This window comes from Bombina bombina, chromosome 4 (genome assembly GCF_027579735.1).
Source record: "Bombina bombina isolate aBomBom1 chromosome 4, aBomBom1.pri, whole genome shotgun sequence".
NCBI lineage: Eukaryota > Metazoa > Chordata > Amphibia > Anura > Bombinatoridae > Bombina > Bombina bombina.
In genome coordinates, this window is record NC_069502.1 from 428958135 (window position 1) to 428980865 (window position 22731).

General features: G+C 39.6%; 1 protein-coding gene across 3 annotated transcripts in view; it reads right to left on the reverse strand.

The window, feature by feature from the left end:
- LPP (LIM domain containing preferred translocation partner in lipoma) overlaps positions 1-22731 on the reverse strand; it is a 725513-nt gene that overhangs the window by 346587 nt on the left and 356195 nt on the right. For all 3 annotated transcript variants that reach the window (XM_053710250.1, XM_053710253.1, XM_053710252.1), the window contains exon 4: positions 13093-13770. In XM_053710250.1, coding sequence (XP_053566225.1) covers positions 13093-13770 — 678 coding nt within the window. The remainder of the gene's footprint in view (positions 1-13092; positions 13771-22731) is intronic.

Consider the following 22731-nt stretch of genomic DNA (forward strand, 5'->3'; position numbering starts at 1 on the left):
CACGATGGATACCTGCTCCTGCTTGATGCGGGCCATCACTCGAGGAAGAAGCGGTAATGGAGGAAAAAGCTATAGGAGTTTAAACCTCCAGGGCACTGCTAGTGCATCTATTAGATCCGCATGGGGATCCCTCGACCTCGACCTGTACCTGGGTAGCTTGGTATTGAGACGGGACGCCATGAGATATATCTCTGGCATCCCCCACTTGCTGCATATCTCTACAAACACCTCAGGATGGAGAGACCATTCCCCTGGATGGAAGGATTGCCTGCTGAGAAAATCCGCCTACCAGTTGTCCACACCCGGAATGTGGATCGATGACAGCAAACAGCTGTGGGCCTCTGCCAACTCCAGAATCTGAGATACTTCCTTCATCGCCAAGGAACTTCTCATTCCCCCCTGATGGTTGATGCAAGCCACCAAGATTATATTGTCTGATTGAAATCTGATAAACTGGGACGAAGCAAGAAGTGGCCAAGCCTTCAAGGCCTTAAAAATTGCAAGTTCCAAAATTTTGATCGGAAGCGAGGACTCCTCCCGAGTCCACAAACCCTGTGCCTTTCTGGCACCCCAAACCGCTCCCCATCTGGATAGACTTGCATCCATAGTCACAATCTCCCATGATGGTCTTAAGAAGCATGTGCCTCGGGACAGATGATCAGGACAGAGCCACCAAGAGAGCGATTCTCTCAACTGTCTGTCTAATACAATCTGTTGAGACAGATCTGAATGATCGCCATTCCACTGCCTCAGCAGAAGTTAGCTTGCAACATCTCTGGTTTGTTAGAAATATTCTCATGGATATGGAGTCTATTATAGTACTCATGAATTCCAACCTGGTACCTGGGTTAAGAACTCTTTTCCAAGTTTATCTTCCATCCATGTGATCGAAGAAGACTGAGAAGGGACTCCGATAATTCTTCCACAAGGCGGTGCTTGCACCAGAATATCGTCCAAGTATGGGGCTATTGCAATACCCTGAGTTCTGGCAACAGCTAGAATAGCCTCCGGAACCTTTGTAAAGATTCTTGGAGCAGTAGCTAGGCTAAACAGAAGGGCAATGAACTGGAAGTGCTGGTCCAGGAATGGAAACCTCAAGAACTGAAAGTGTTCCCTGTGGATTGGAACATGAAGATAATCATCCTTCAGATCTATAGTGGTCATAAACTGGCCTTCCTGAATTAAAGCAAGGATGGACCTTATCGTCTCCATCTTGAAGGAAGGGACACTGAGAAATTTGCTTAAGCACTTTAGGTCCAGAATTGGGCGGAAAGTTCCCTCCTTCTTTGGGACCACGAAAAGGTTTGAATAAAACCCCAAACCTCTTTCTTCTATAGGCACAACTTCTAAGGAGGATTGATCCCGAACGCACCCTAGGAAGGCATCCCTATTTTCAGGTCTGGTAGACAGATTCAAGAGAAGGAATCTGGCCCTTGGCGGATGAGATTTGAAGCCTATCTTGTATCCCTGAGATATCACCTCCAGGACCCAGTCTGCCCCCTACATGATCCGATCCCGGATCGGGGGCCGCCCGTTCATGCCTATTCATTTTCGGCGGGCTTCTTATTCTGCTTGGATTTATTCCAGGACTGAGCCGGCTTCCAAGTACTCTTGGGTTGCTCGGGCTTGGAGGAGGATTGTTGTCGTTGGGATTTGTCACAACCAAATGAACGGAAATTAGTAGATTGTTGTCCCTTAAACTTGTTCTTCTTATCTTGCGGTAGGAAAGCACACTTGCATCCAGTAACCATAGAAATAATGGAAACCAAACCTGGACCAAATAAAATATTTCCCTTGAAGGGAAGAGAAAAGAGTCTGGGACTTAGAAGTCATATTCGCAGACCAAGACTTCAACCAGAGCGCCCAGCGGGCTAGGACCGAAAAGCCAGAGGCCTTTGCAGTTAGGCAAATAATTTGCATGTTCACATCACAGATAAAAGAATTAGCAATTCTCAGAGCTTTAATTCTGTCTTGAATATCCTCGAGGGAAGACTCCACCTCAATGTGTTATGACAAAGAGTCTCACCAGTAGGTAGCAGCTCTGGCAACCGCGGCAACCGCAACCGCCGGTTGAAACAAAAATCCCGTATGTTGAAACATCTTTCTCAGAAAGGTTTCCATTTTATTATCCATCGGCTCTCTGAATGAAGAACTATCCTCAAGAGGTATAGTAGTACGTTTAGCAAGCGTAGAGATAGCACCATCCATCTTAGGAATGAAGCCCCACAAATCCAGTTGAGAGTCCGGGATCAGGAACAACTTTTTAAAAGTAGATGAGGGGGAAAAGGAAGAACCAATTCTTTCCCATTTGTTCTTAATAATGTTCGCCATCTTAACCGGCACAGGAAAAGTCAAAGGAACTTTCCTGTCTTCGTAAACTCTGTCTAATTTAGGTATCTCAGGTTCTTCAGGCATCACGGCCTATGGAACCTCTAACGTAGACAGAACCTCCTTAAATTAAAAACACAAGTGCTTAATTTTAAATCTAAGGGACGGTTCCACCACAGCAGGAGACTTAGACGCTAAGGATTCCGACCCAGAAATTTCACCCTCTGAAGCTACAAAGGTTAACTCATCATTGGATAACTGGGACATAAAATAGCTAAATCTGATAAATATTTAGATGACTCCGGGTCAGGAGAGCTACGTTTAACCTCTCTCTTGCGTTTGTTAGAGTGCGGTAATGCACTGAGGGTTGCAGAAGGCCCCCTCCGGATGGAGGATTAGATGTGCTATGGAGAAATGCATGTGGAGTGGATAATGTAGCAAGGGTAGTAATCTCACGGGACGTCGAGTCTTGAGAGGTAGACGGCTCAGAGGAACTAAGAGCCTTAGCAGGCTTGTCTCCCTTCTTCTTTATACCGTTGTTAAGACATGTGGAACATAATTGAGTGGGCGGGAAAACCAGGGACTCCTCACAATATAAACAGGTATGATTTAGTACAGAAGGAGTATCTTCTAACATGTCAGAGTCCATAGCTCAGGTTATACCCATAGGAGGACACAAATAAAAACCTTTTTTATTATAGAAAACTGCACCTTTATACTCCCAATGGCTGGGGCATACACCACCTCCTAGACCCAGACAGTTAACAGAGGAAACGCTCTCCTCAGGTTCAAGTCTCACCTGGAATAGAGGAAATGAACATAGACCACACCCGGTCACATGGAGTGCAAGACAGTACTTCCCCTGTTATTACAAGTACAGCAAGTAATAGGAGCTGTGGAACACTTTCAAAAACGAAAGTAAAACTTAAAAGTGAAACCTGTTTGTTCCAGCCAAAAACACAGTCGATCAGCCCAGGAAAAAAATCACACAAAGCAGCACGTAAATAATTAATACACTGATTAATTAACCCCAACTGTTAAACCCCCTTCAGAGGATATTAACCCTGGATCCTATCAAGGTATAAAAGGAGCCACACTGTGACCCTGTTATAGCGTTTTATGTGTAAAAATTGAAACAATCTTATCTCCAGGATCCATGCTGTGAAACAGAACACAGCCTCTCAAGTGTGACAGTCTTATAGCAGCGCTCCTGACATGGACTTGAGTTAGAGAAAGCAAGCAGTGAAACGACAACACTGATTGCTTAGGAGCTGTTAGCAGTAAGTCTGAATGGTTTCGCAGAAAAACTTTCCCTGCATCTCCAGACTATAACTTTCATCAATACTCTTACTGAGAGGTTGATATGACTACTTAAAACTCCAGTCCCATCTCGAAGGGCAGATACCCTTTTTCAGGACTCTCCGAATCGCCTGACACTTCTCTGCCACCTCCTAACGTGACGAAAGGCAAAGAATGACTGAAGTGGGAGGGATATTTAAGCCTTTGGCTTGGGTGTCTTTGCCTCCTCCTGGTGGCAAATTGTTGTATTTCCCAACAGTAAGGAATGAAGCTGTGGACTCTCCCTATCTTAGGAAGGAAATACAGGTTACAATTCACTATATTTCAAATGTGCATTTCCCTTACAGTTTGTATTAAATATTTTGCAGTTGTATTTATCACACAGTCAAAATGGATCCACATGTTCAAGATGATTTTAAATTAAATAAAACTTTATTATTACCATCTTCAGTTAAACTGTAAAAGCAAAGAATTGCAAGTTGGTTTTCAAAGATTCAAGAATATAAGACATATATCAGTTTTCTAGCAGTCAAACTTCCAAAAAGAAAGCTCAGTTAAAGCATGTTTTAGCCATCCTCAAGGATGTGAAAGGGTTAGTATTTCTGCCTTTATAAGTTACATGGATAGGTCTGCAGGTTTATGAGTGCAATTACACACCCATGTTCTATAACACAGAACAAGCACTTGCAGCATGCTAAGAAGGAAATTAAATCTCACCAGGGATTGATCAATACGTGGACTGTTGTACTGCAGGAAAACGGACATTAAAATATATTAAAAGAAATGCAGGAAACCTGGCACACACATATTCTGGCTCCAAAACAAAAGGGTCAGGAGTTATATGGGAGATTTAAGTTTCCATAGCAATTCCACCAAGATCTTTTTTTCATAAACAGGGTAAATATTAAAGAATAATTATAATAAAAAAATATAGTAACCAAAATGACCCACCATAGCCACTATATTGCTTAAAACATCAACTCCCTCTGAATTTTGGATCTTTTCATCCAGATAAATGTAATGGCTATTAAAATGTTTCTATTAAATGTCCTAACTGCATTTGCCTCTACCAAGTCTACTTGGTGGTAGGAAATTATTATGACCAAATACCTATAAAATTGCTTACTGCCATATCACTCAAAATGTCTGCTTCTTTCTTTTTGTGTATGCTAATTATGAACCTTGTGGATTAGAACCACTAAGGGAAATGGCAGGACACTAGACAAATATATGGGTGCACCTTACTGACAAGTCCCACAAAAGGCCAAAAACTATGTGGTATTGCCATGTCTCTCATTCAGACAGGAATTTCCTGATATTTGGGGACTGATTTACTGCATGCAAAGGCTTATTCTGGGCACAGAGAAGCTGCTCATTGGGTGGCGACTTGGGTAGTCAGAATGGTGTCATAAAATGATTCCTGAAAAAGCGAGACCACTCCCGGTCAAATAGTGCGCAAGGCAGGTCCGCCCCTGCTATGAGAAAAAGCGTGCTAAGCTACAAGCTGCGCAGCACTTAAAGTGAAAGTAAAAACCTGTGCGTTTCAGCCATAAAATCAAAGTATCACATTTGATTAATCCCCCTCAGGAGATATTAACCCATGATTCTATTAAGATAAAAGGAGACACACTGTGACCCTGTATTCTAGCGTTTTCAACACATGTAAAAAATTGAAACAATCTTACCAGAATCAATGCTGTGAGACAAACACAGCCTCTCAAGCGTGACAGTCTTGTAGCATCGCTCCTGACATGGACTTGAGTGAGAAAAACAAGCAGGCAGTGAAACTCGTCAACACTGATTGCTTAGGAGCTGTTAGCAGGCAGTCTGGATGGGTTTGCAGAAAGACTCTCCCTGCATCTGCAGACTTTAACTTTGATCAATGCTCTCACTGAGAGGCTGACAAGACTACTTAAAACTCCAGTCCCATATCGAAGGGCAGATACCCTCCCTAAGGAACTACTCTGAAATCTTCTGACACTCCTCCTGTGACGAATGGTAAATAATGACTGGGGGATGGGGGAAGTATTTAAGCCTTTGGCTGGCGTGTCTGTCTCCTCCTGGTGGCCAGGTTCAGTATTTCCCCAACAGTAAGGAATGATGGCGTGGACTCTCCTTATATTAAGGAGGAAAACTCTCTTACCTCCAATAAAAGTGGAAATAATAGAATCCAGTTTGGATAGTAATATCGTTTTAGACATCATATCAGCATTCTATGTTTTAAGCCATAAAGCTCTTCTAATAAGAATAGCTAAGGACATAGCTTTAATGTTGATTTTCATGATAAAAAAAAAATATTTGCATGTTGAAGTAAATGAAGAATGTTAGAACATTCAGGATCTGAAGATAACTGCTGAGCAAGACTAGATAACTAAAAAGTAGAGGTAGCAGCTACGTCAGCAAAAGAAATAGCGGATCGAAGAATGTAAGCAGTATTTAAGTATGCCCTTCTAAGATAAACTTCAAGTTTCCTATCTAAAGGGTCTTTGAAAGAAGTTCTGTCTTCAAAAGGAATAGTAGTACATTTGTAGTATGTTTAGTAATAGGTAAAGGATATAACATTTTAAACCTTTAAGAAGGGTTAAAAGCAATCATACAAGAGACAGCGTCAGGAATAGGAAATACCTGAGGGAGATTGACAACAGTTTTATACACTGAATTAAAATGATTACAGGGTATATTATAAAAAGGATTAGCTTCTTCAATCCCTAGAGTGAATAAAACTTCCTTTAAAAGAGAACAAATATGTTCAATTTAAAATAAAAAAGAAAGAAGAATGATCAATCTCTGTGTCTGATGAAGGAGCCTCAGGATCAGAGGAATCCCCATCATTAGAAGATACATCAGTATTCTGTCAGTCAGTACATACATCACTAGTAGCAGGTAAAATATGTGCTGACCTTTTAAGTTTATTTGAAGGTGGTAGAGCAGTCAGGACCTTCTCAATCAATGGCAGCAGCAATAAAATCTTTCATTGCTGTGGGTATGCCTTCTGCATTAAACAGTAGGTGCATTTGTACACATAGAAACATTAGAACGTGATAAAGAAAGTACTTCAGATGTCACACTTGGCTATGCTTTCGGTTTCTAAGATTATTTCAGGCACAGGATGGTGATGCTCTATTATGGTAAAAAAAAAAACATAAAAAGGAAATATATGCTTACCTGATAAATGTATTTCTTCTATGATATGACGAGTCCACAGATTTCATCCTTACTTGTGGGATTTATCCTCCTGCTAACAGAAAATGGCAAAGAGCTCCACAGCAGAGCTATATATATAGCTCCTCCCTTCCCTCCACCTCCAGTCATTCGACCGAAGTTAGGAAGAGAAAAGAAAAGCCAAAGGTGCAGAGGTGACTGAAGTTTTTAAAAAATATATAATCTAAACCTGTCTTAAAAATAACAGGGTTGGCCATGGACTCGTCATATCGTAGAAGAAATCAATTTATCAGGTAAGCATAAATTTCCTTTTCTTCTACAAGATATGACGAGTCCACGGATTTCATCCTTACTTGTGGGATACAATACCAAAGCTACAGGACACGGATGAAAAGGGAGGGACAAGACAGGGACCTAAACGGAAGGCACCACTGCTTGAAGAACCTTTCTCCCGAACCCAGCCTCAGAAGAAGCAAAAGTATAACATTTTTAAAATTTGGAAAAAGTGTGAAGAGACAACCAAGTTTCAGCCTTGCAAATCTGTTCAACAGAAGCATCATTTTTAAATGCCCATGAGGAAGCCACAGCCCTTGTAGAATGAGCCGTAATTCTTTCAGGAGGCTGCTGTCCAGCAGTCTCATACGCCAGACGGATGATACTCTTCAGCCAAAGAGAAAGGGAGTAGCCGTAGCTTTCTGACCCCTACGCTTTCCAGAAAAAACAATGAATAATGAAGATGATTGACGGAAATCCTTAGTCGCCTGCAAGTAAAACTTCAGGGCACGGACCAACATACGCTCCTTCTTAGAAGAAGGGTTAGGACATAATGAAGGAACAACGATTTCCTAATTAATATTCTTATTAGAAACAACCTTAGGAAGGAAACCAAGTTTGGTACGTAAAACCACCTTATCAGAATGGAAGATAAGATAAGGCGAATCACATTGTAACGCTGAAAGCTCCGAGACTCTACGAGCAGAAGAAATAGCAACCAAAATCAAAACTTTCCAAGATAACTTAATATCTATGGAATGCATGGGTTCAAACGGAACCCCTTGAAGAACATTAAGAACTAAATTCAAACTCCATGGTGGAGCAATTGGTCTAAACACAGGCTTAATTCTGGTTAGAGGCTGACAAAAAGACTGAACGTCTGGAACATTTGCCAAACGTTTGTGTAGCAAAACTGATAAAGCAGAAATTTGTCCCATTAAGGAACTTGCTGATAACCCTTTCTCCAATCCTTCTTGGAGAAAAGACAGAATCCTGGGAATCCTAACTCTACTCCATGAGTAGCCCTTGGATTCACACCAAAAAATATATTTACGCCATATCTTATGATAGATCTTTCTAGTGACTGGCTTACGTGCCTGAATCAAAGTATCAATGACCAAATCCGAGAATTTCAGTACCACCATAAACCATATAGGTCTACTGCTTACCCCCCTTCCCCGGTAGGGAATAAGGTCAGCCAGTTCTGATATAACAAGTCTCCCCAGAAGTAAAGGACTGAACATACCTCAATGCTGCTTGTAGCATGACGCCGTTCTCCACACTGAAGATTTTTCTTGCACTACCTTCAGAAGCTCTGTGGGAACCAGAATGGATCTTAGATAACGTTTGCTAAGATCATCAACATCAGGGCAGAAAATTAATGTCTCCATTCCTCTTGGGAATCCAGACTGACAATTTCTCCCTGAGGAAAATAGTACTCACTGGCCCCATTTTAAAATAAAAAAAATCTTGATTGAAGAATCTAAATCTAACACCTCACTTTACCTCTTCCTATTACTAACACAGGCAAATAGAATGACTGGAGGTGGAGGGAAGGGAGGAGCTATATATACAGTTCTGCTGTGGTGCTCTTTGCCACTTCCTGTTAGCAGGAGGATAAATCCCACAAGTAAGGATGCAATCCGTGGACTCGTCATATCTTGTAGAAGAAAATAAAAATTGCAATAAGATACTATAAAAAATTCCCCTTAAATATAGCAAGCTTTGAGGAATAGGAAAAGAATACCGGTTATCGTCTGCTAATATTAAAACAAAACAAAAAAACTGCAAGCAGCCTTATTTAATTCACATAAGCATGAGCCTTAAAAATCGCTAATAACTTAAGGCAAGAAAACGTCTGACTGGCAGTAAAGGTGCACAATTATGGGGGCGTAACATATTGAAAAAATGAAAAGGCGTGAAAATATAATCAAACGTGTACTACACGTTGCATAGTGATGACGTAGTACATAAAAAAAAAACTATAAACAGCGACACTGCTAGCACACTCGTGCGCAAAGAAAATACAAACAAAAAAATGTTGTCTGAATATTCGCATGTTGATAAAGTGACTATAAACTATAGCCTTAATATGTAAATGGAAGCGTGCTAGCAGTGAATCTATGTGGATTTGGACGTTCAGTCCCCATACTGCTGTTGTCTGAATTGAACAGTAAGCCAAAAATTAATCCCATTATAAAGGAAAAAACTCTAAAATTATTTCAGTGAACAATAAAGGAATAGTAACCTGTCCCTGGGCTCTATATAATATACATACATAGAAACAACTTTAAGAAAAAGTGTCCAATCCATAAAGGATTTACATTTTATACTTACCTTCTAGACACTCGTCCACTGATAAACAGCCAAACCAGTACTTTAACATACCAGCAGAACTAATGGAATAGGAGTATAATGTTGATCTGTAAAGGGAGGCGAAGATGAATTCCTTAGACCGAATTTATAGAGAGCCTATGAAAAAAAGATTTCCTGTGAGGCCAAAACAAGGTGTCACGAGGCAGTACTCCCTTCACTTCCCTCTGACAAGCACTGTACTCTGAGGGGAGCTGGGCTTCAATATGCTCTGAAGCGCCTTTCACTGAAGAAATCAAGCACATCAATATGCTTCAACCACCTCCTAAGGATGCAAAGTTTAAAACTGAGGTATGTGTGAGATGGGCAGGTATATATAGGCTTTTGACGTTTGGGAAACTTTGCCTCCTCCTGGTGGGAATGTATATCCCATACGAAACAGCTTGTGGACTCTCACCACCTATATGAATGAAATTCACCAAGTGCTTTATTTTTTACTAAACCAGTGACTTTTCAGGGATCTCACCCCTTCATCAGACTAGGTGCAAATGATAGTGAAAACAAACAAAACAATTTAAATCACGTGTAAACCCCACCCCCAATTAGAGAAGAACCACACATTTACTAATCATCCAATAAAATTGTACATGGTATCACACAAATCTAAATATAAGGCAGTATAGAGCACTGGTTTTCAAACCTGTCCTGGGGCCTCCCTAACATACCATATTTTGAGGATATCTGAACTTGAGCACAGGTGAAATAATCAGATGATTAGTAAACATGGTTATTTTACCTGCTCTCACCAAGGTAATCCTGAAAATCCGGCCTGTTAGGGAGACCGGAGGACAGGTTTGAAAACCAGTTGTATAGTGGAAGAAATAGAAACATAAAGCAAATTCATTAAAAAGTGTACATAATATTGAGCCCTATGATACGTGCAGGTTATTACTGAAGTGTACACTATAATCACAATATCTATCAATATAGACATCACCACAATCTGTATATTCCTATTTGGATATGCCCAAAGTTCCTTGGTGTGATACATAACTTTAAAGCTCATACATATAAAAAAAAAAATTGTTTTGGAAAATACATATGAATCATTTATCAGAAGATCCAAACATGAGAAATCCGTTGCCAGTTGCGCATGCATCCTCAAAGGAATGTTGGCCGCGCGAGGCAGCCAAAATAATGTTGGCTGCGCGTGCAGCCAAAATAATCCACCTGGATGCAGCATAGGCAAACGCTAAGTCTTAAGAAAGAAAAAAATATGCTACCGCCCGCAAGAATAAAAAAAACAAGTAATCGCCCGCACGAAGTATAACAAAAAAAAAAAAAAAAAAACTACCCTTGCACACAAAGTATTAACAAACACCTAAATCGCAAACCCCCACATCGCAAAATAATAAAGTAATTAACCCCTAATCCGCAAATAACATTCCTTGCATTCAATCTTTAGTGTACGACGGACATCAGATGAAGAGGAGCCTCCATGCCGCCGCCGTTGAAGATCCCCGCTGATGATCCACGCGTCAGGGAAGTCTGCTCCGCTCTGCGCCACCGGTGAGGACCGGCGCTGAGGATCCACAGCTCCGCGCACCTCTGCTCCGTGCCGCTTTCGCTCCGGATGAAGACAGAAGATGATGCAGCCGCCTGGAAGAAGACCTTCTCTGCCGGACTTCAGGAATGGTGAGTACCTATTTGGGGCTTAGTGTTAGGATTTGTTTTTGATTTTTTTAAGATTAGGGATTTAATGGGATGGAAAAGAGCAGATTGCCCTTTAGGGGCAATAGGTACTTTAGGTTTTTTCAGTGTTCGTTTTTTTTTTTTTAGGGGGTTTGGTGGGTTGAGAGCTTTACTTTAAGGGGGGGGAGGATTTAGTAATTTTTAAATGTAAAAGAGCTGTTTAACTTAGGGCAATGCCCTACAAAAGGTCCTGTTAAGGGCTATTGGCAGTTTAGTATTAGATTGGGGGTGTTTTTATTTTGGGGGGATTTTTTTATTTTTATAGGGGTATTAGTTTAGGTTTACATTTTTTATTTTGGATAGCGCTGTTTATTTTTTTCTGTAATTTTAATTTTTGTTAAATTTTAGCTTTGGGGTTGTTCATTTTTTTCTGTAATTTTACATTTTTTATTTTTTGTAGTTTTAGCTTTGGGGTTGTTTATTTTTTCTGTAATTTTTTTTTTTTTTTTTGTAATTTTAGCTTTGGGGTTGTAGTTTTTTTTAAATAGACTGCCCTCTGGGCAGGCTTATCGCCTAGTATATACAGTATATATATATATATATAAATATATTAATAAAAATGCACAACGCATTGATGTCAATGGGGTTCATTTGTGTCAGTGGGCTAGGATCATTGGTGACATTGGGCTTACTTACCTGTTGTCCAGTCTGTCTGCCCAACGTCACGCTGTCCTCTCACTGAACTGTCAACATGCGCACAGCACACACGTGATCATGCACAATGCTACTTTGACAGGCCCCTCCGGTGTTTCAGATGCGTGAAACAGCAGGCCAGTCAAAGCAAACAGCAGGGGTATATCAGGTCACGTCCCAACAGCAGAGCCATCGCGGCCCGGCTGTTGAGAAACATCGACTTAGAAGACAGTACACTCCCTTGACATCCCTTGATGCTGCAGATACACTGATCAGTGTAATGAAACACTAGCAGCCACAGACCTCTATGCCTCATCACAGTTTATTGAGACTCTGTGATAGAAAGCTGTGGTTCCAAGGTGCCATGCAATTGGGTGGTTTTGGCTACTACAATGATGCCAATTTGAAAAAGCAATCAGCTCAGATGACTCCAAATTCCTGACCTCACAGTTGCCTTGGCTCCCTTAGAATCTTCCTGCTTGAGTTGTGAGTAACTCCCCTCCTTCCTGCAGCTTTAGACACCGAAAGTGTGAGTAGACTTTTCTTAATCTGTGTGCTGCCTGAAATATACCAGGCCTTAACATTGCTGGTATTAACAATATAGCGGCAGCAGCTTGCAACATCAAAATACCGGCTGTGCCAGTAAAATACAGTCTTTGCCGGTAAAATACTGGCCAGGTGGGAAACCCTACTATTATATGAACTAATAATATAGTTAATTTAGACAACAGAAGACTCTTCACACTGATGTAAATGATATTCAACAAACACCAGGAAGGGGGTGAGTACTATATAGGTTATGGGAAAGTTTTAAAGAATTTAAACCTACTAGAAGAAAGTCTATATACCCAGCAGTTCTGAACATATCACAAAAAATTTAGGAAAAATAAAAAGTTAGATACCATAAGTGCACTTGTGAAATTATTTGTGGATATTTATGACATTTTGTGAGTTTTTTTCAAAATGATAAGAATTCTGCCAGGCTTACTTTGAAACTTCTATTTGCATCAATGACAAACTGCATTATTTATACTTTTTTTTTTTAAAGTTTTGTTCCTTGTATAGATTTCGGGTTAAATTAAAAAAATATTGCACATTCAAAATGACATTAAAATAACCTATGTAATTAAAACACCAATGGGATACAACTACTATGTATCTTTAAAACATTCTACATTAAACGTAGTAAACAAAAACATGAACAAATCACTACTCACACATTAAAGATTATATTTCCAGTAACTCTCATATAACATAAGATTTCCTTGAACAAATGTACATAAATAAAAGAGCAAATGTTAAGACTTATAGAACTGTAAGAGCCTGTTTTACCTTCTGGTGTGGTGGAGGGGGTGGAGCATATGGTGGATCAGTGATGTATGTCTTCTTAGTGTTAGATGGCTGATAAGCTCCAGAAGGTTGCTGGCCAACAGGTACATTTGTATAAGCAGGCTCTGGTTTCCATCCTCCTTGCTGTGTGTAGGGAATATCAGATCCATTCCGCCCACTGTAACCCTGTGCTGTTGGGTAGTAGGGATCTTGATACTTGACCTGGCCTCCAGGTGGATACCCATATCCAGGCTCAGTGTACCTTGTAGGCTGTGGAGGAATGTACTCAGGACCACGTGGCTGAGATGCATATTGGGCAGGCCCAGGGGATCTGGCCTGCTGGGGAGCATAATACTGGTTTGGAGCAATATTGTAAGGTTGTCCTGGTTGTGGGGCTGGTGGAACAAAGTGAGGGCTTGGCTGAGCAGATTTAACTTGCACATTAAATGTAGGGCGGCTAGGAGTGGAGGCTGTAGTATAAGAAGCTGGTACCGGCTGTGGTCTTTGAGATCCTGGTGACCCTGCTGGGGCAGGCTGGGAAGTGGACTGTGGCTGCGGTTTGGCTGCAGATTTCTTAGTTGCTGTAAGAGGAGGCTGATTTGGAATAATCATCCTCTTATGACCAGTCACAGGTGTCCCAGCAGGAGGAGATGTCAAAGTACCAGTTGTGCTTCCAGAACCCTGTAAAAGAAAAGAAAACTAAAGGTTATTTCTTAAAAATGTTATAACCTAATAAGTCTCTAATAGGAGACACATGCTTCACATAACCATTGACAAATTTGATTGGACTATGCTGTATTTAAAATGGACCTTGACTACTGTTTCTGATATGTCTGATGAAACGGCCGATTGTTAAGGGCAGAGAAACGCATTGCATTAACAAGGGAGCACTGAGTTTGCCCCTTGACACTATTTACTTGCTTTTAACTTGTGTTAAACTTGTTTTTATTAAATATGTTTTTACTGCAAGTTTACTTTTGGAGGAGTGTTGATATACAGCATCACACTCTTTGGTTCTTTGGACAATCAGTGAAGTGTTCCGGTTTGTTGGGATTAGGTGAGCTGATGAACCTTAATTCATCAGCCTGTGTCAACAACCAAACAAGGGTTCTTTTGCCAAATGTGAGTACCCCGTTTTACTGCTTGCATCAACCTCACTTGATAAGACTGACTGATACGCACATGAGGCGCCCCTCTATTTTTCTGTTACTCTATATTTCTTAAAAATTAAAGCAAAATTGACTTGATATAAAAAGCACAATCCTTTTATACATTCAATTATTGTCATGTTTAGGAATCACAGAAAAACAATTGGCACAAACATTTAATCTTAAAAGGACATGAATCCCCAAAATTTTCTTTCATGATTCAGATAGAGCATAGGATTTTAAACAACTTTCCACTTTACTTCTATTATCTAATTTGCTTCATTCTCTTGGTATCCTTCGTTGAAAAGCATATATAGGTAGGCTCAGAAGCTGAAAACTTCCTTCTGATGCCCATATATGCCTCTTATTCTCTCACCAATGTGAGAATTTTTTTTTACCATAGAAGTAGATTGGACAGTTGTTTAATACTGTACACTATCTGAATAATGAAAGACAATTTCTGGGTTTCATGTCCCTTTAAGGCAGCACTTCATTCTAGTCTATCTGCGTCTCTTGATGTGAAGATAATATACAATGTGCCCATTTTTCTTCTTATGCTTCACGCAAACCTGGCACTGCAAAAGGAGCTGCATAACTTTAAAGGGACATGGAACCCAAAAGTTTTCTTTCGTGATTCAGATAGAGCATGAAATTTTAAGCAACTTTCTAATTTACTTCTATTATCAATTTTTCTTCTTTCTTTCTTTTGCTATCTTTATTTTAAAAGCAGGAATGTAAATCTTGGCAGCCAGCACATTTTAGGTTCAGCACCATTGATAGTGTTTGCTTATTGGAGGCTTACATTTACCCACCAATAAGCAAGCATAACCCAGGTTCTCAACCAAAAATGAACCGGCTCCAATGCATCACATTCCTGGTTTTTAAATAAAGATAGCAAGAGAACGAAGAAAAATTGATAATAGGAGTAAATTAGAAAGTTGCTTAAAATTGAATGCACTGTCTGAATCATGAAAGAAAAAAAAATGGGTTTAGTGTCCCTTTAACTGATCATAAAAGATGATTATTCAGAGCGTAAAAGTCTTTATCCATATATCACTCCTGTTTAGAGATAATTCATCATGTTCTGGTTATATCTTATCATTAACAAAAGGGGTGAATGGCCTGTAATCAATACCAGCAAGATTCAGATCAAAATTAACTTTCCTCTCTTTTTCTTAACATGTTGGTCAGAAATTAAACTTTCATTATTCAGATAGAGCATGCCATTTTAAACAACTTTCCAATTTACTTCCATTAACAAAATGTGCACATTCTTTTTATATTTCAACTTTTTGAGTCACCAGCTCCTACTGAGCATGTGCAAGAGTAAGTGTGTATGCAATTGTGAATATATAAAAGTGCCAGATAAAAATCCTCTATTTCATAAAAGGAAGAGCCACAAAAATGATTGAATCTCACGATTTTATCTCTACCTTATCTTAAAGAAATATTGCTTTTGCACTGGAAATAAGGTTCAGTAAATCAAAACCCATCTTCTGTTGATGGGAGCCAATGAGCCTGAAACGGCTGATTATACCCCTGGTCAAATACAGCAAAAAAATATGAGATGTATGTATGTATATGTATATATATATATATATATATATATATATATATATATACACACACACATTTCTTTCATGTAATTAGCAAGAGTCCATGAGCTAGTGACATATGGGATATACATTCCTACCAGGAGGGGCAAAGTTTCCCAAACCTTAAAATGCCTATAAATACACCCCTCACCACACCCACAATTCAGTTTTTACAAACTTTGCCTCCCATGGAGGTGGTGAAGTAAGTTTGTGCTTAAAGATTCTTCGTTGATATGCGCTTCGCAACAGGTTGAAGCCCGGTTTTCCTCTCGAAGTGCAGTGAATGTCAGAGGGATGTGAAGAGAGTATTGCCTATTCGAATTCAGTGGTCTACCTCTAGGGGATCAATTTCATAGGTTCTCTGTTATCGGTCGTAGAGATTTCTTCTCCTACCTCCCTTTTCAGATCGACGATATACTCTATATACCTTTACCTCTACTGATTCTCGTTTCAGTACTGGTTTGGCTATCTACTACATGTAGAGGAGTGTCCTGGGGTAAGTAAATCTTATTCTTTGTGACACTCTGCGCTAATGGTTGGGCACTTTATTTGTAAAGTTCTAAATATATGTCTATAAACTTATATTTGCCTTGATTCAGGGTTTTCAGTATTCCTTTTCTATACAGACTGTCAGTTTCATTATTGGGATAATGCATTACTTTATTTTTTCTTACCTTGAAAAATTTTCATTTGACCATTTTTTCCCATGTGCTGTTAGGCTCGCGGGGGCAGGAAATGTTTCTTTTTACGTCATTTTTGGCGCATACTTTTTTTGGCGCAAAAAATTGTCATTTCCGGTGACGTTTCACCGGAAGTTGTTTTCTGTTACGCATGCGTATTCAGACATTTTTTTGCGCCAAAAAAATGTGGGCGTATTTTTTACTCACTTTATTTAAAAAAATTTTTATCATGACTTCTGGTTTCCAGAAGCTTATTATTTTGGCATTCTTTCCCATTCCTGAAACGGTCTTTTAAGGAATTTGATAATTTTGCTTTATATGTTTTTTCTTTTTATTACATATTGCAAGATGTCTCATCCTGACCCCGGATTTAAATCCTCTAATGAACAGATGCTGCCTGATGCTGGACCTACCAAAGTTAAGTGTATATGTTGTAAACTTGTGGTATCTGTTCCCCCAGCTGTGGTTTGTGAAAGCTGTCATGATAAACTTTCCAAAGCAGATTCTGTTTCTATTAGTAATAATCCTTTACCTGTTGTTCCTTCAACATCTGTTGTTCAGGGTGTTCCTGTTAATGTTAAAGAATTTGTTTCTAATTCTATTAAGCAGGCTCTGTCTGTTATTCCTCCTTCCAATAAACGTCTTTCAAAACTTCTCATTTTTCTGATGAATTTTTAGGTGACCACCATCATTCCGACTTATCTGTTTCTGATGAGGTTTTTTCCGGTTCGGAAGATTCTACTATAGATATTGATTCTGATAAATCTTCATATTTATTTAAAATGGAGTTTATTCGTTCATTGCTTAAAGAAGTTTTGATTGCTCTAGATATGGAGGAGTCCAGTCCTCTTGATTCTAGAACTACTAAACGTTTAAATTCAGTTTATAAACCTCATGTGTTAATTCCGGAAGTTTTTCCCGTTCCTGATGCTATCTCAGATGTGATTGCTAGGGAATGGGATAGTCTGGGTACTTCATTTACTCCTTCTCCAAGGTTTAAGAAATTGTACCCTGTGCCATCTGATAGACTGGAATTTTGGGATAAAATCCCTAAAGTCGATGGGGCTATCTCTACTCTTGCCAAACGTACTGCTATTCCTACGGCAGATAGCACTTCGTTTAAAGATCCTTTAGATAGGAAAATTGAATCTTTTTTGAGAAAAGCTTATTTATGTTCAGGTAATCTACTTAGACCTGCTATCTCTTTGGCTGATGTTGCTGCGGCTTCAACTTTTTGGTTGGAGACTTTAGCGCAACAAGTAACAGATCATAACACTTATAGCATTGTTAAACTTCTTCAACACGCTAATAATTTTGTCTGTGATGCCATTTTTGATATCATTAGAGTTGATGTCCGGTATATGTCTTTAGCTATTTTAGCTAGACGAGCTTTATGGCTTAAATCCTGGAATGTAGATATGAGTTCTAAATCAACTTTGCTTTCTCTCTCTTTCCAAGGTAATAAATTGTTTGGTTCTTAGTTGGATTCTATAATTTCAACTGTTACTGGTGGTAAGGGTGCCTTTTTACCTCAGGGTAAAAAATCTAAAGGTAATTACAGGGCTGCTAATCGTTTTCGTTCCTTTCGTCAGAAGGAGCAGAAGCCCGATCCTTCCCCTAAAGGAACGGTTTCCGGTTGGAAACCTAATCCAATCTGGAATAAATCTAAGCCTTCCAGAAAGTCAAAACCAGCCTCTAAATCTGCATGAAGGTGCGGCCCTCATTCCAGCACAGCTGGTAGGGGGCAGGTTGTGATTTTTCAAAGATGTTTGGATCAATTCGGTTCACAATCTTTGGATTCAGAACCTTGTTTCACAAGGGTACAGAATAGGTTTCAAAGTAAGACCGCCTGTGAGAAGATTCTTTCTCTCACGCATTCCAGTCAATCCAGTAAAAGCTCAGGCGTTTCTGAAATGTGTTTCAGACCTAGAGTTAGCTGGGGTAATTATACCAGTTCCAGTTCTGGAACAGGGTCTGGGGTTTTATTCAAATCTATTCATCGTACCAAAGAAAGAGAATTCTTTCAGACCGGTTCTGGATCTAAAAATATTGAATCGTTATGTAAGGATACCAACATTCAAGATGGTAACTATAAGAACTATTCTGCCTTTTGTTCAGCAAGGGCATTATATGTCTACAATAGATTTACAGGATGCATACCTGCATATTCCAATTCATCCAGATCACTTTCAGTTCCTGAGATTCTCTTTTCTAGACAAGCATTACCAATTTGTTGCTCTTCCATTTGGTCTAGCAACAGCTCCAAGAATCTTTTCGAAGGTTCTCGGTGCCCTTCTCTCTGTAATCAGAGAACAGGGTATTGCAGTATTTCCTTATTTGGACGACATCTTGGTACTTGCTCAGTCTTCACATTCTGCAGAATCTCATACGAATCAACTTGTGTTGTTTCTTCAAAGACATGGTTGGAGGATCAATTTACCAAAGAGTTCCTTGATTCCTCAGACAAGAGTAACCTTTTTAGGTTTCCAAATAGATTCAGTGTCCATGACTTTGTCTCTGACAGAAAAGAGACGTCTGAAATTGGTTTCAGCCTGTCGAAACCTTCAGTCTCAATTGTTCCCTTCGGTAGCATTATGCATGGAGATTTTAGGTCTCATGACTGCTGCATCGGACGCGATCCCTTTTGCTCGTTTTCACACGAGACCACTCCAGCTTTGTATGCTGAACCAGTGGTGAAGGGATTATACAAGGATATCACAAATAATATCCTTAAATCCCAATGTTCGATCATCTCTAACGTGGTGGATGAATCACCATCGTTTAATTCAAGGGGCCTCTTTCGTTCGTCCAACCTGGACTGTGATCTCAACAGATGCGAGTCTATCAGGTTGGGGAGCGGTTTGGGGATCTCTGACAGCGCAAGGGGTTTGGAAATCTCAGGAGGCGAGATTACCAATCAATATTTTGGAACTCCGTGCGATTTTCAGAGCTCTTCAGTACTGGCCTCTTCTGAAGAGAGAATCATTTGTTTGTTTTCAAACAGACAATGTCACGACCGTGGCATATGTCAATCATCAAGGGGGGACTCACAGTCCTCAAGCTATGAAAGAAGTATCTCAGATTCTTGTATGGGCGGAATCCAGCTCCTGTCTAATTTCTGTGGTTCACATCCCAGGTGTAGACAATTGGGAAGCGGATTATCTCAGTCGCCAGACGTTACATCCGGGCGAATGGTCTCTTCATCCAGAGGTTTTTCTCCAGATTGTTCAAATCTGGGGACTTCCAGAAATAGATCTGATGGCCTCTCATCTAAACAAGAAACTTCCCAGGTATCTGTCCAGATCCCGGGACCCTCAGGCGGAAGCAGTGGATGCTTTGTCAATTCCTTGGAATTATCATCCTGCTTATATCTTTCCGCCTCTAGTTCTTCTTCCGAAAGTAATTTCCAAAATTCTATTGGAGCGCTCATTTGTACTGCTGGTGGCTCCAGCATGGCCTCACAGGTTTTGGTTTGCGGATCTCGTTTGGATGGCCAGTTGCCAGCCTTGGACACTTCCATTAAAGCCAGACCTTCTATCTCAAGGCCCTTTTTTCCATCAGGATCTCAAATTATTAAATTTGAAGGTATGGAGATTGAACGCTTAATTCTTAGTCATAGAGGTTTCTCTGACTCAGTGATTAATACTATGTTACAGGCTCGGAAATCTGTCTCTAGAAACATTTATTATCGAGTTTGGAAGACTTACATCTCTTGGTGTTCTTCTCATAAATTCTCCTGGCATTCTTTCAGAATTCCTAGAATTTTACAATTTCTTCAGGATGGTTTGGATAAAGGTTTGTCTGCAAGTTCTTTGAAAGGACAAATATCTGCTCTTTCTGTTCTTTTTCACAGAAAGATTGCTAATCTTCCTGATATTCATTGTTTTGTACAGGCTTTGGTCCGTATCAAACCGGTTATTAAGCCAATCTCTCCTCCTTGGAGTCTTAATTTGGTTTTGACAGCTTTACAGGCTCCTCCGTTTGAGCCTATGCATTCTCTGGACATTAAATTACTTTCTTGGAAAGTATTGTTCCTTTTGGCTATCTCTTCTGCTAGAAGAGTTTCTGAGTTATCTGCTCTTTCTTGTGAATCTCCTTTTCTGATTTTTAATCAGGATAAGGCGGTGTTGCGGAGGTCTTTTCAATTTTTACCTAAGGTTGTGAATTCTAACAACATTAGTAGAGAAATTGTTGTCCCTTCATTATGTCCTAATCCTAAGAATTCTAAAGAAAGATTGTTACATTCTTTGGATGTAGTTAGAGCTTTGAAATATTATATTGAAGCTACTAAAGATTTTAGAAAGACTTCTAGTCTATTTGTTGTTTTTTCTGGTCCTAAGAAAGGTCAGAAGGCTTCTGCCATTTCTTTGGCATCTTGGTTAAAGTCTTTGATTCATCATGCTTATGTGGAGTCAGGTAAGTCCCCGCCTCAAAGAATTACGGCTCATTTTACTAGGTCAGTTTCTACTTCCTGGGCCTTTAGGAATGAAGCTTCTGTTGATCAGATTTGCAAAGCGGCCACTTGGTCTTCTTTGCATACTTTTACTAAATTCTACCATTTTGATGTGTTTTCTTCTTCTGAAGCAGTTTTTGGTAGAAAAGTACTTCAGGCAGCTGTTTCTGTTTGATTCGTCTGCTTATAATTTCAGTTTTTTTCATTATAAAGATTAAAACTTTTTGATTTGGGTTGTGGATTATTTTCAGCGGAATTGGCTGTCTTTATTTTATCCCTCTCTAGTGACTCTTGCGTGGAAGTTCCACATCTTGGGTATCTGCTATCCCATACGTCACTAGCTCATGGACTCTTGCTAATTACATGAAAGAAAACATAATTTATGTAAGAACTTACCTGATAAATTAATTTCTTTCATATTAGCAAGAGTCCATGAGACCCACCCTTTTTTGTGGTGGTTATGATTTTTTTGTATAAAGCACAATTATTCCAATTCCTTATTTTTTGATGCTTTCGCACCTTTCTTATCACCCCACTTGCTTGGCTATTCGTTAAACTGAATTGTGGGTGTGGTGAGGGGTGTTTTTATAGACATTTTAAGGTTTGGGAAACTTTGCCCCTCCTGGTAGGAATGTATATCCCATACGTCACTAGCTCATGGACTCTTGCTAATATGAAAGAAATGAATTTATCAGGTAAGTTCTTACATAAATTATGATATATATATATATATATATATATATATATATATATATATATATATATATATATAAGCTACAAGATTTTTCACAGATTGACCTGCACTAGCAGTTTCGTGGTGTATATTCTGACTTTTCCGTGTTCCCTGGTTTATGTAGGAAAGACCTCAACTACAAATTTAGGGAGAGGATGGCTAATCACCGCCATGCTATAAGAGTTGCTATTGATAAAAAATAATCGGATCAACCTGTGGCTAGGTATTTTATGCTAGCAGGACTGAGTTGAAGTGGGGATAGGCACAGGAAACTCCTACAAGTGGAAGCTTCATGGATTTATCGATTAGATACTGTAGCTCCAAGAGGCTTGAATGACCAGTTGGACTTTAATGTGTTCCTTTAGCCGGATTTGGCTATGATTGGACGATCTAGGTCTCATCCTAATTGAACATTAAAGAATCTTGCCCCCTGTTTGAATTTGGACAGCTACGAAATTTCCATGTTTCTGACATATAATATGAGGTCTCAATAGATGAGTGTGTCATCCGCCTTTTTTAAGTTTCTACCATGCTGTCTCAGGCATAAAGGCACTCAGGTTCTAATTCAATTAGTGTGTATTTAATTTTTCTAGTCTGGCATCTGTTGTCCAGGCTAATTTAGTATATAAATTTTTTAAATTTTTTTAATATATTTTCCTAGTAGTACGAATATAGAGATAAGGTGTTTAGTTTTTTTGAAATTGTCCGTGTTCAGCCAAGCCGCTGTGGTTCACTGCAAGTTCACCCAGATGGTAACATAGTAGCTATCCATCACGAGGGGGAGTGAATATGCTAATTAGCCATGTGTTTTTGTCGTTGAGATCCAGGATTTACGCCGGAAATTATGTGGTGTAAGCACACCGGTGTGGCTGACCCGGAATTGTTTCTAGCACATTAGGGTATAAATAGGGAACGGGTGTATTAAGTTGTTAGGGAACATTTGGAGATACTGAAGAAAAAAACATTGAGAAAGGTGCCAGTGCGGTACCGAAATGTCTGGGGGTTATTATGCAGCTATAAGCTAATGTGATGA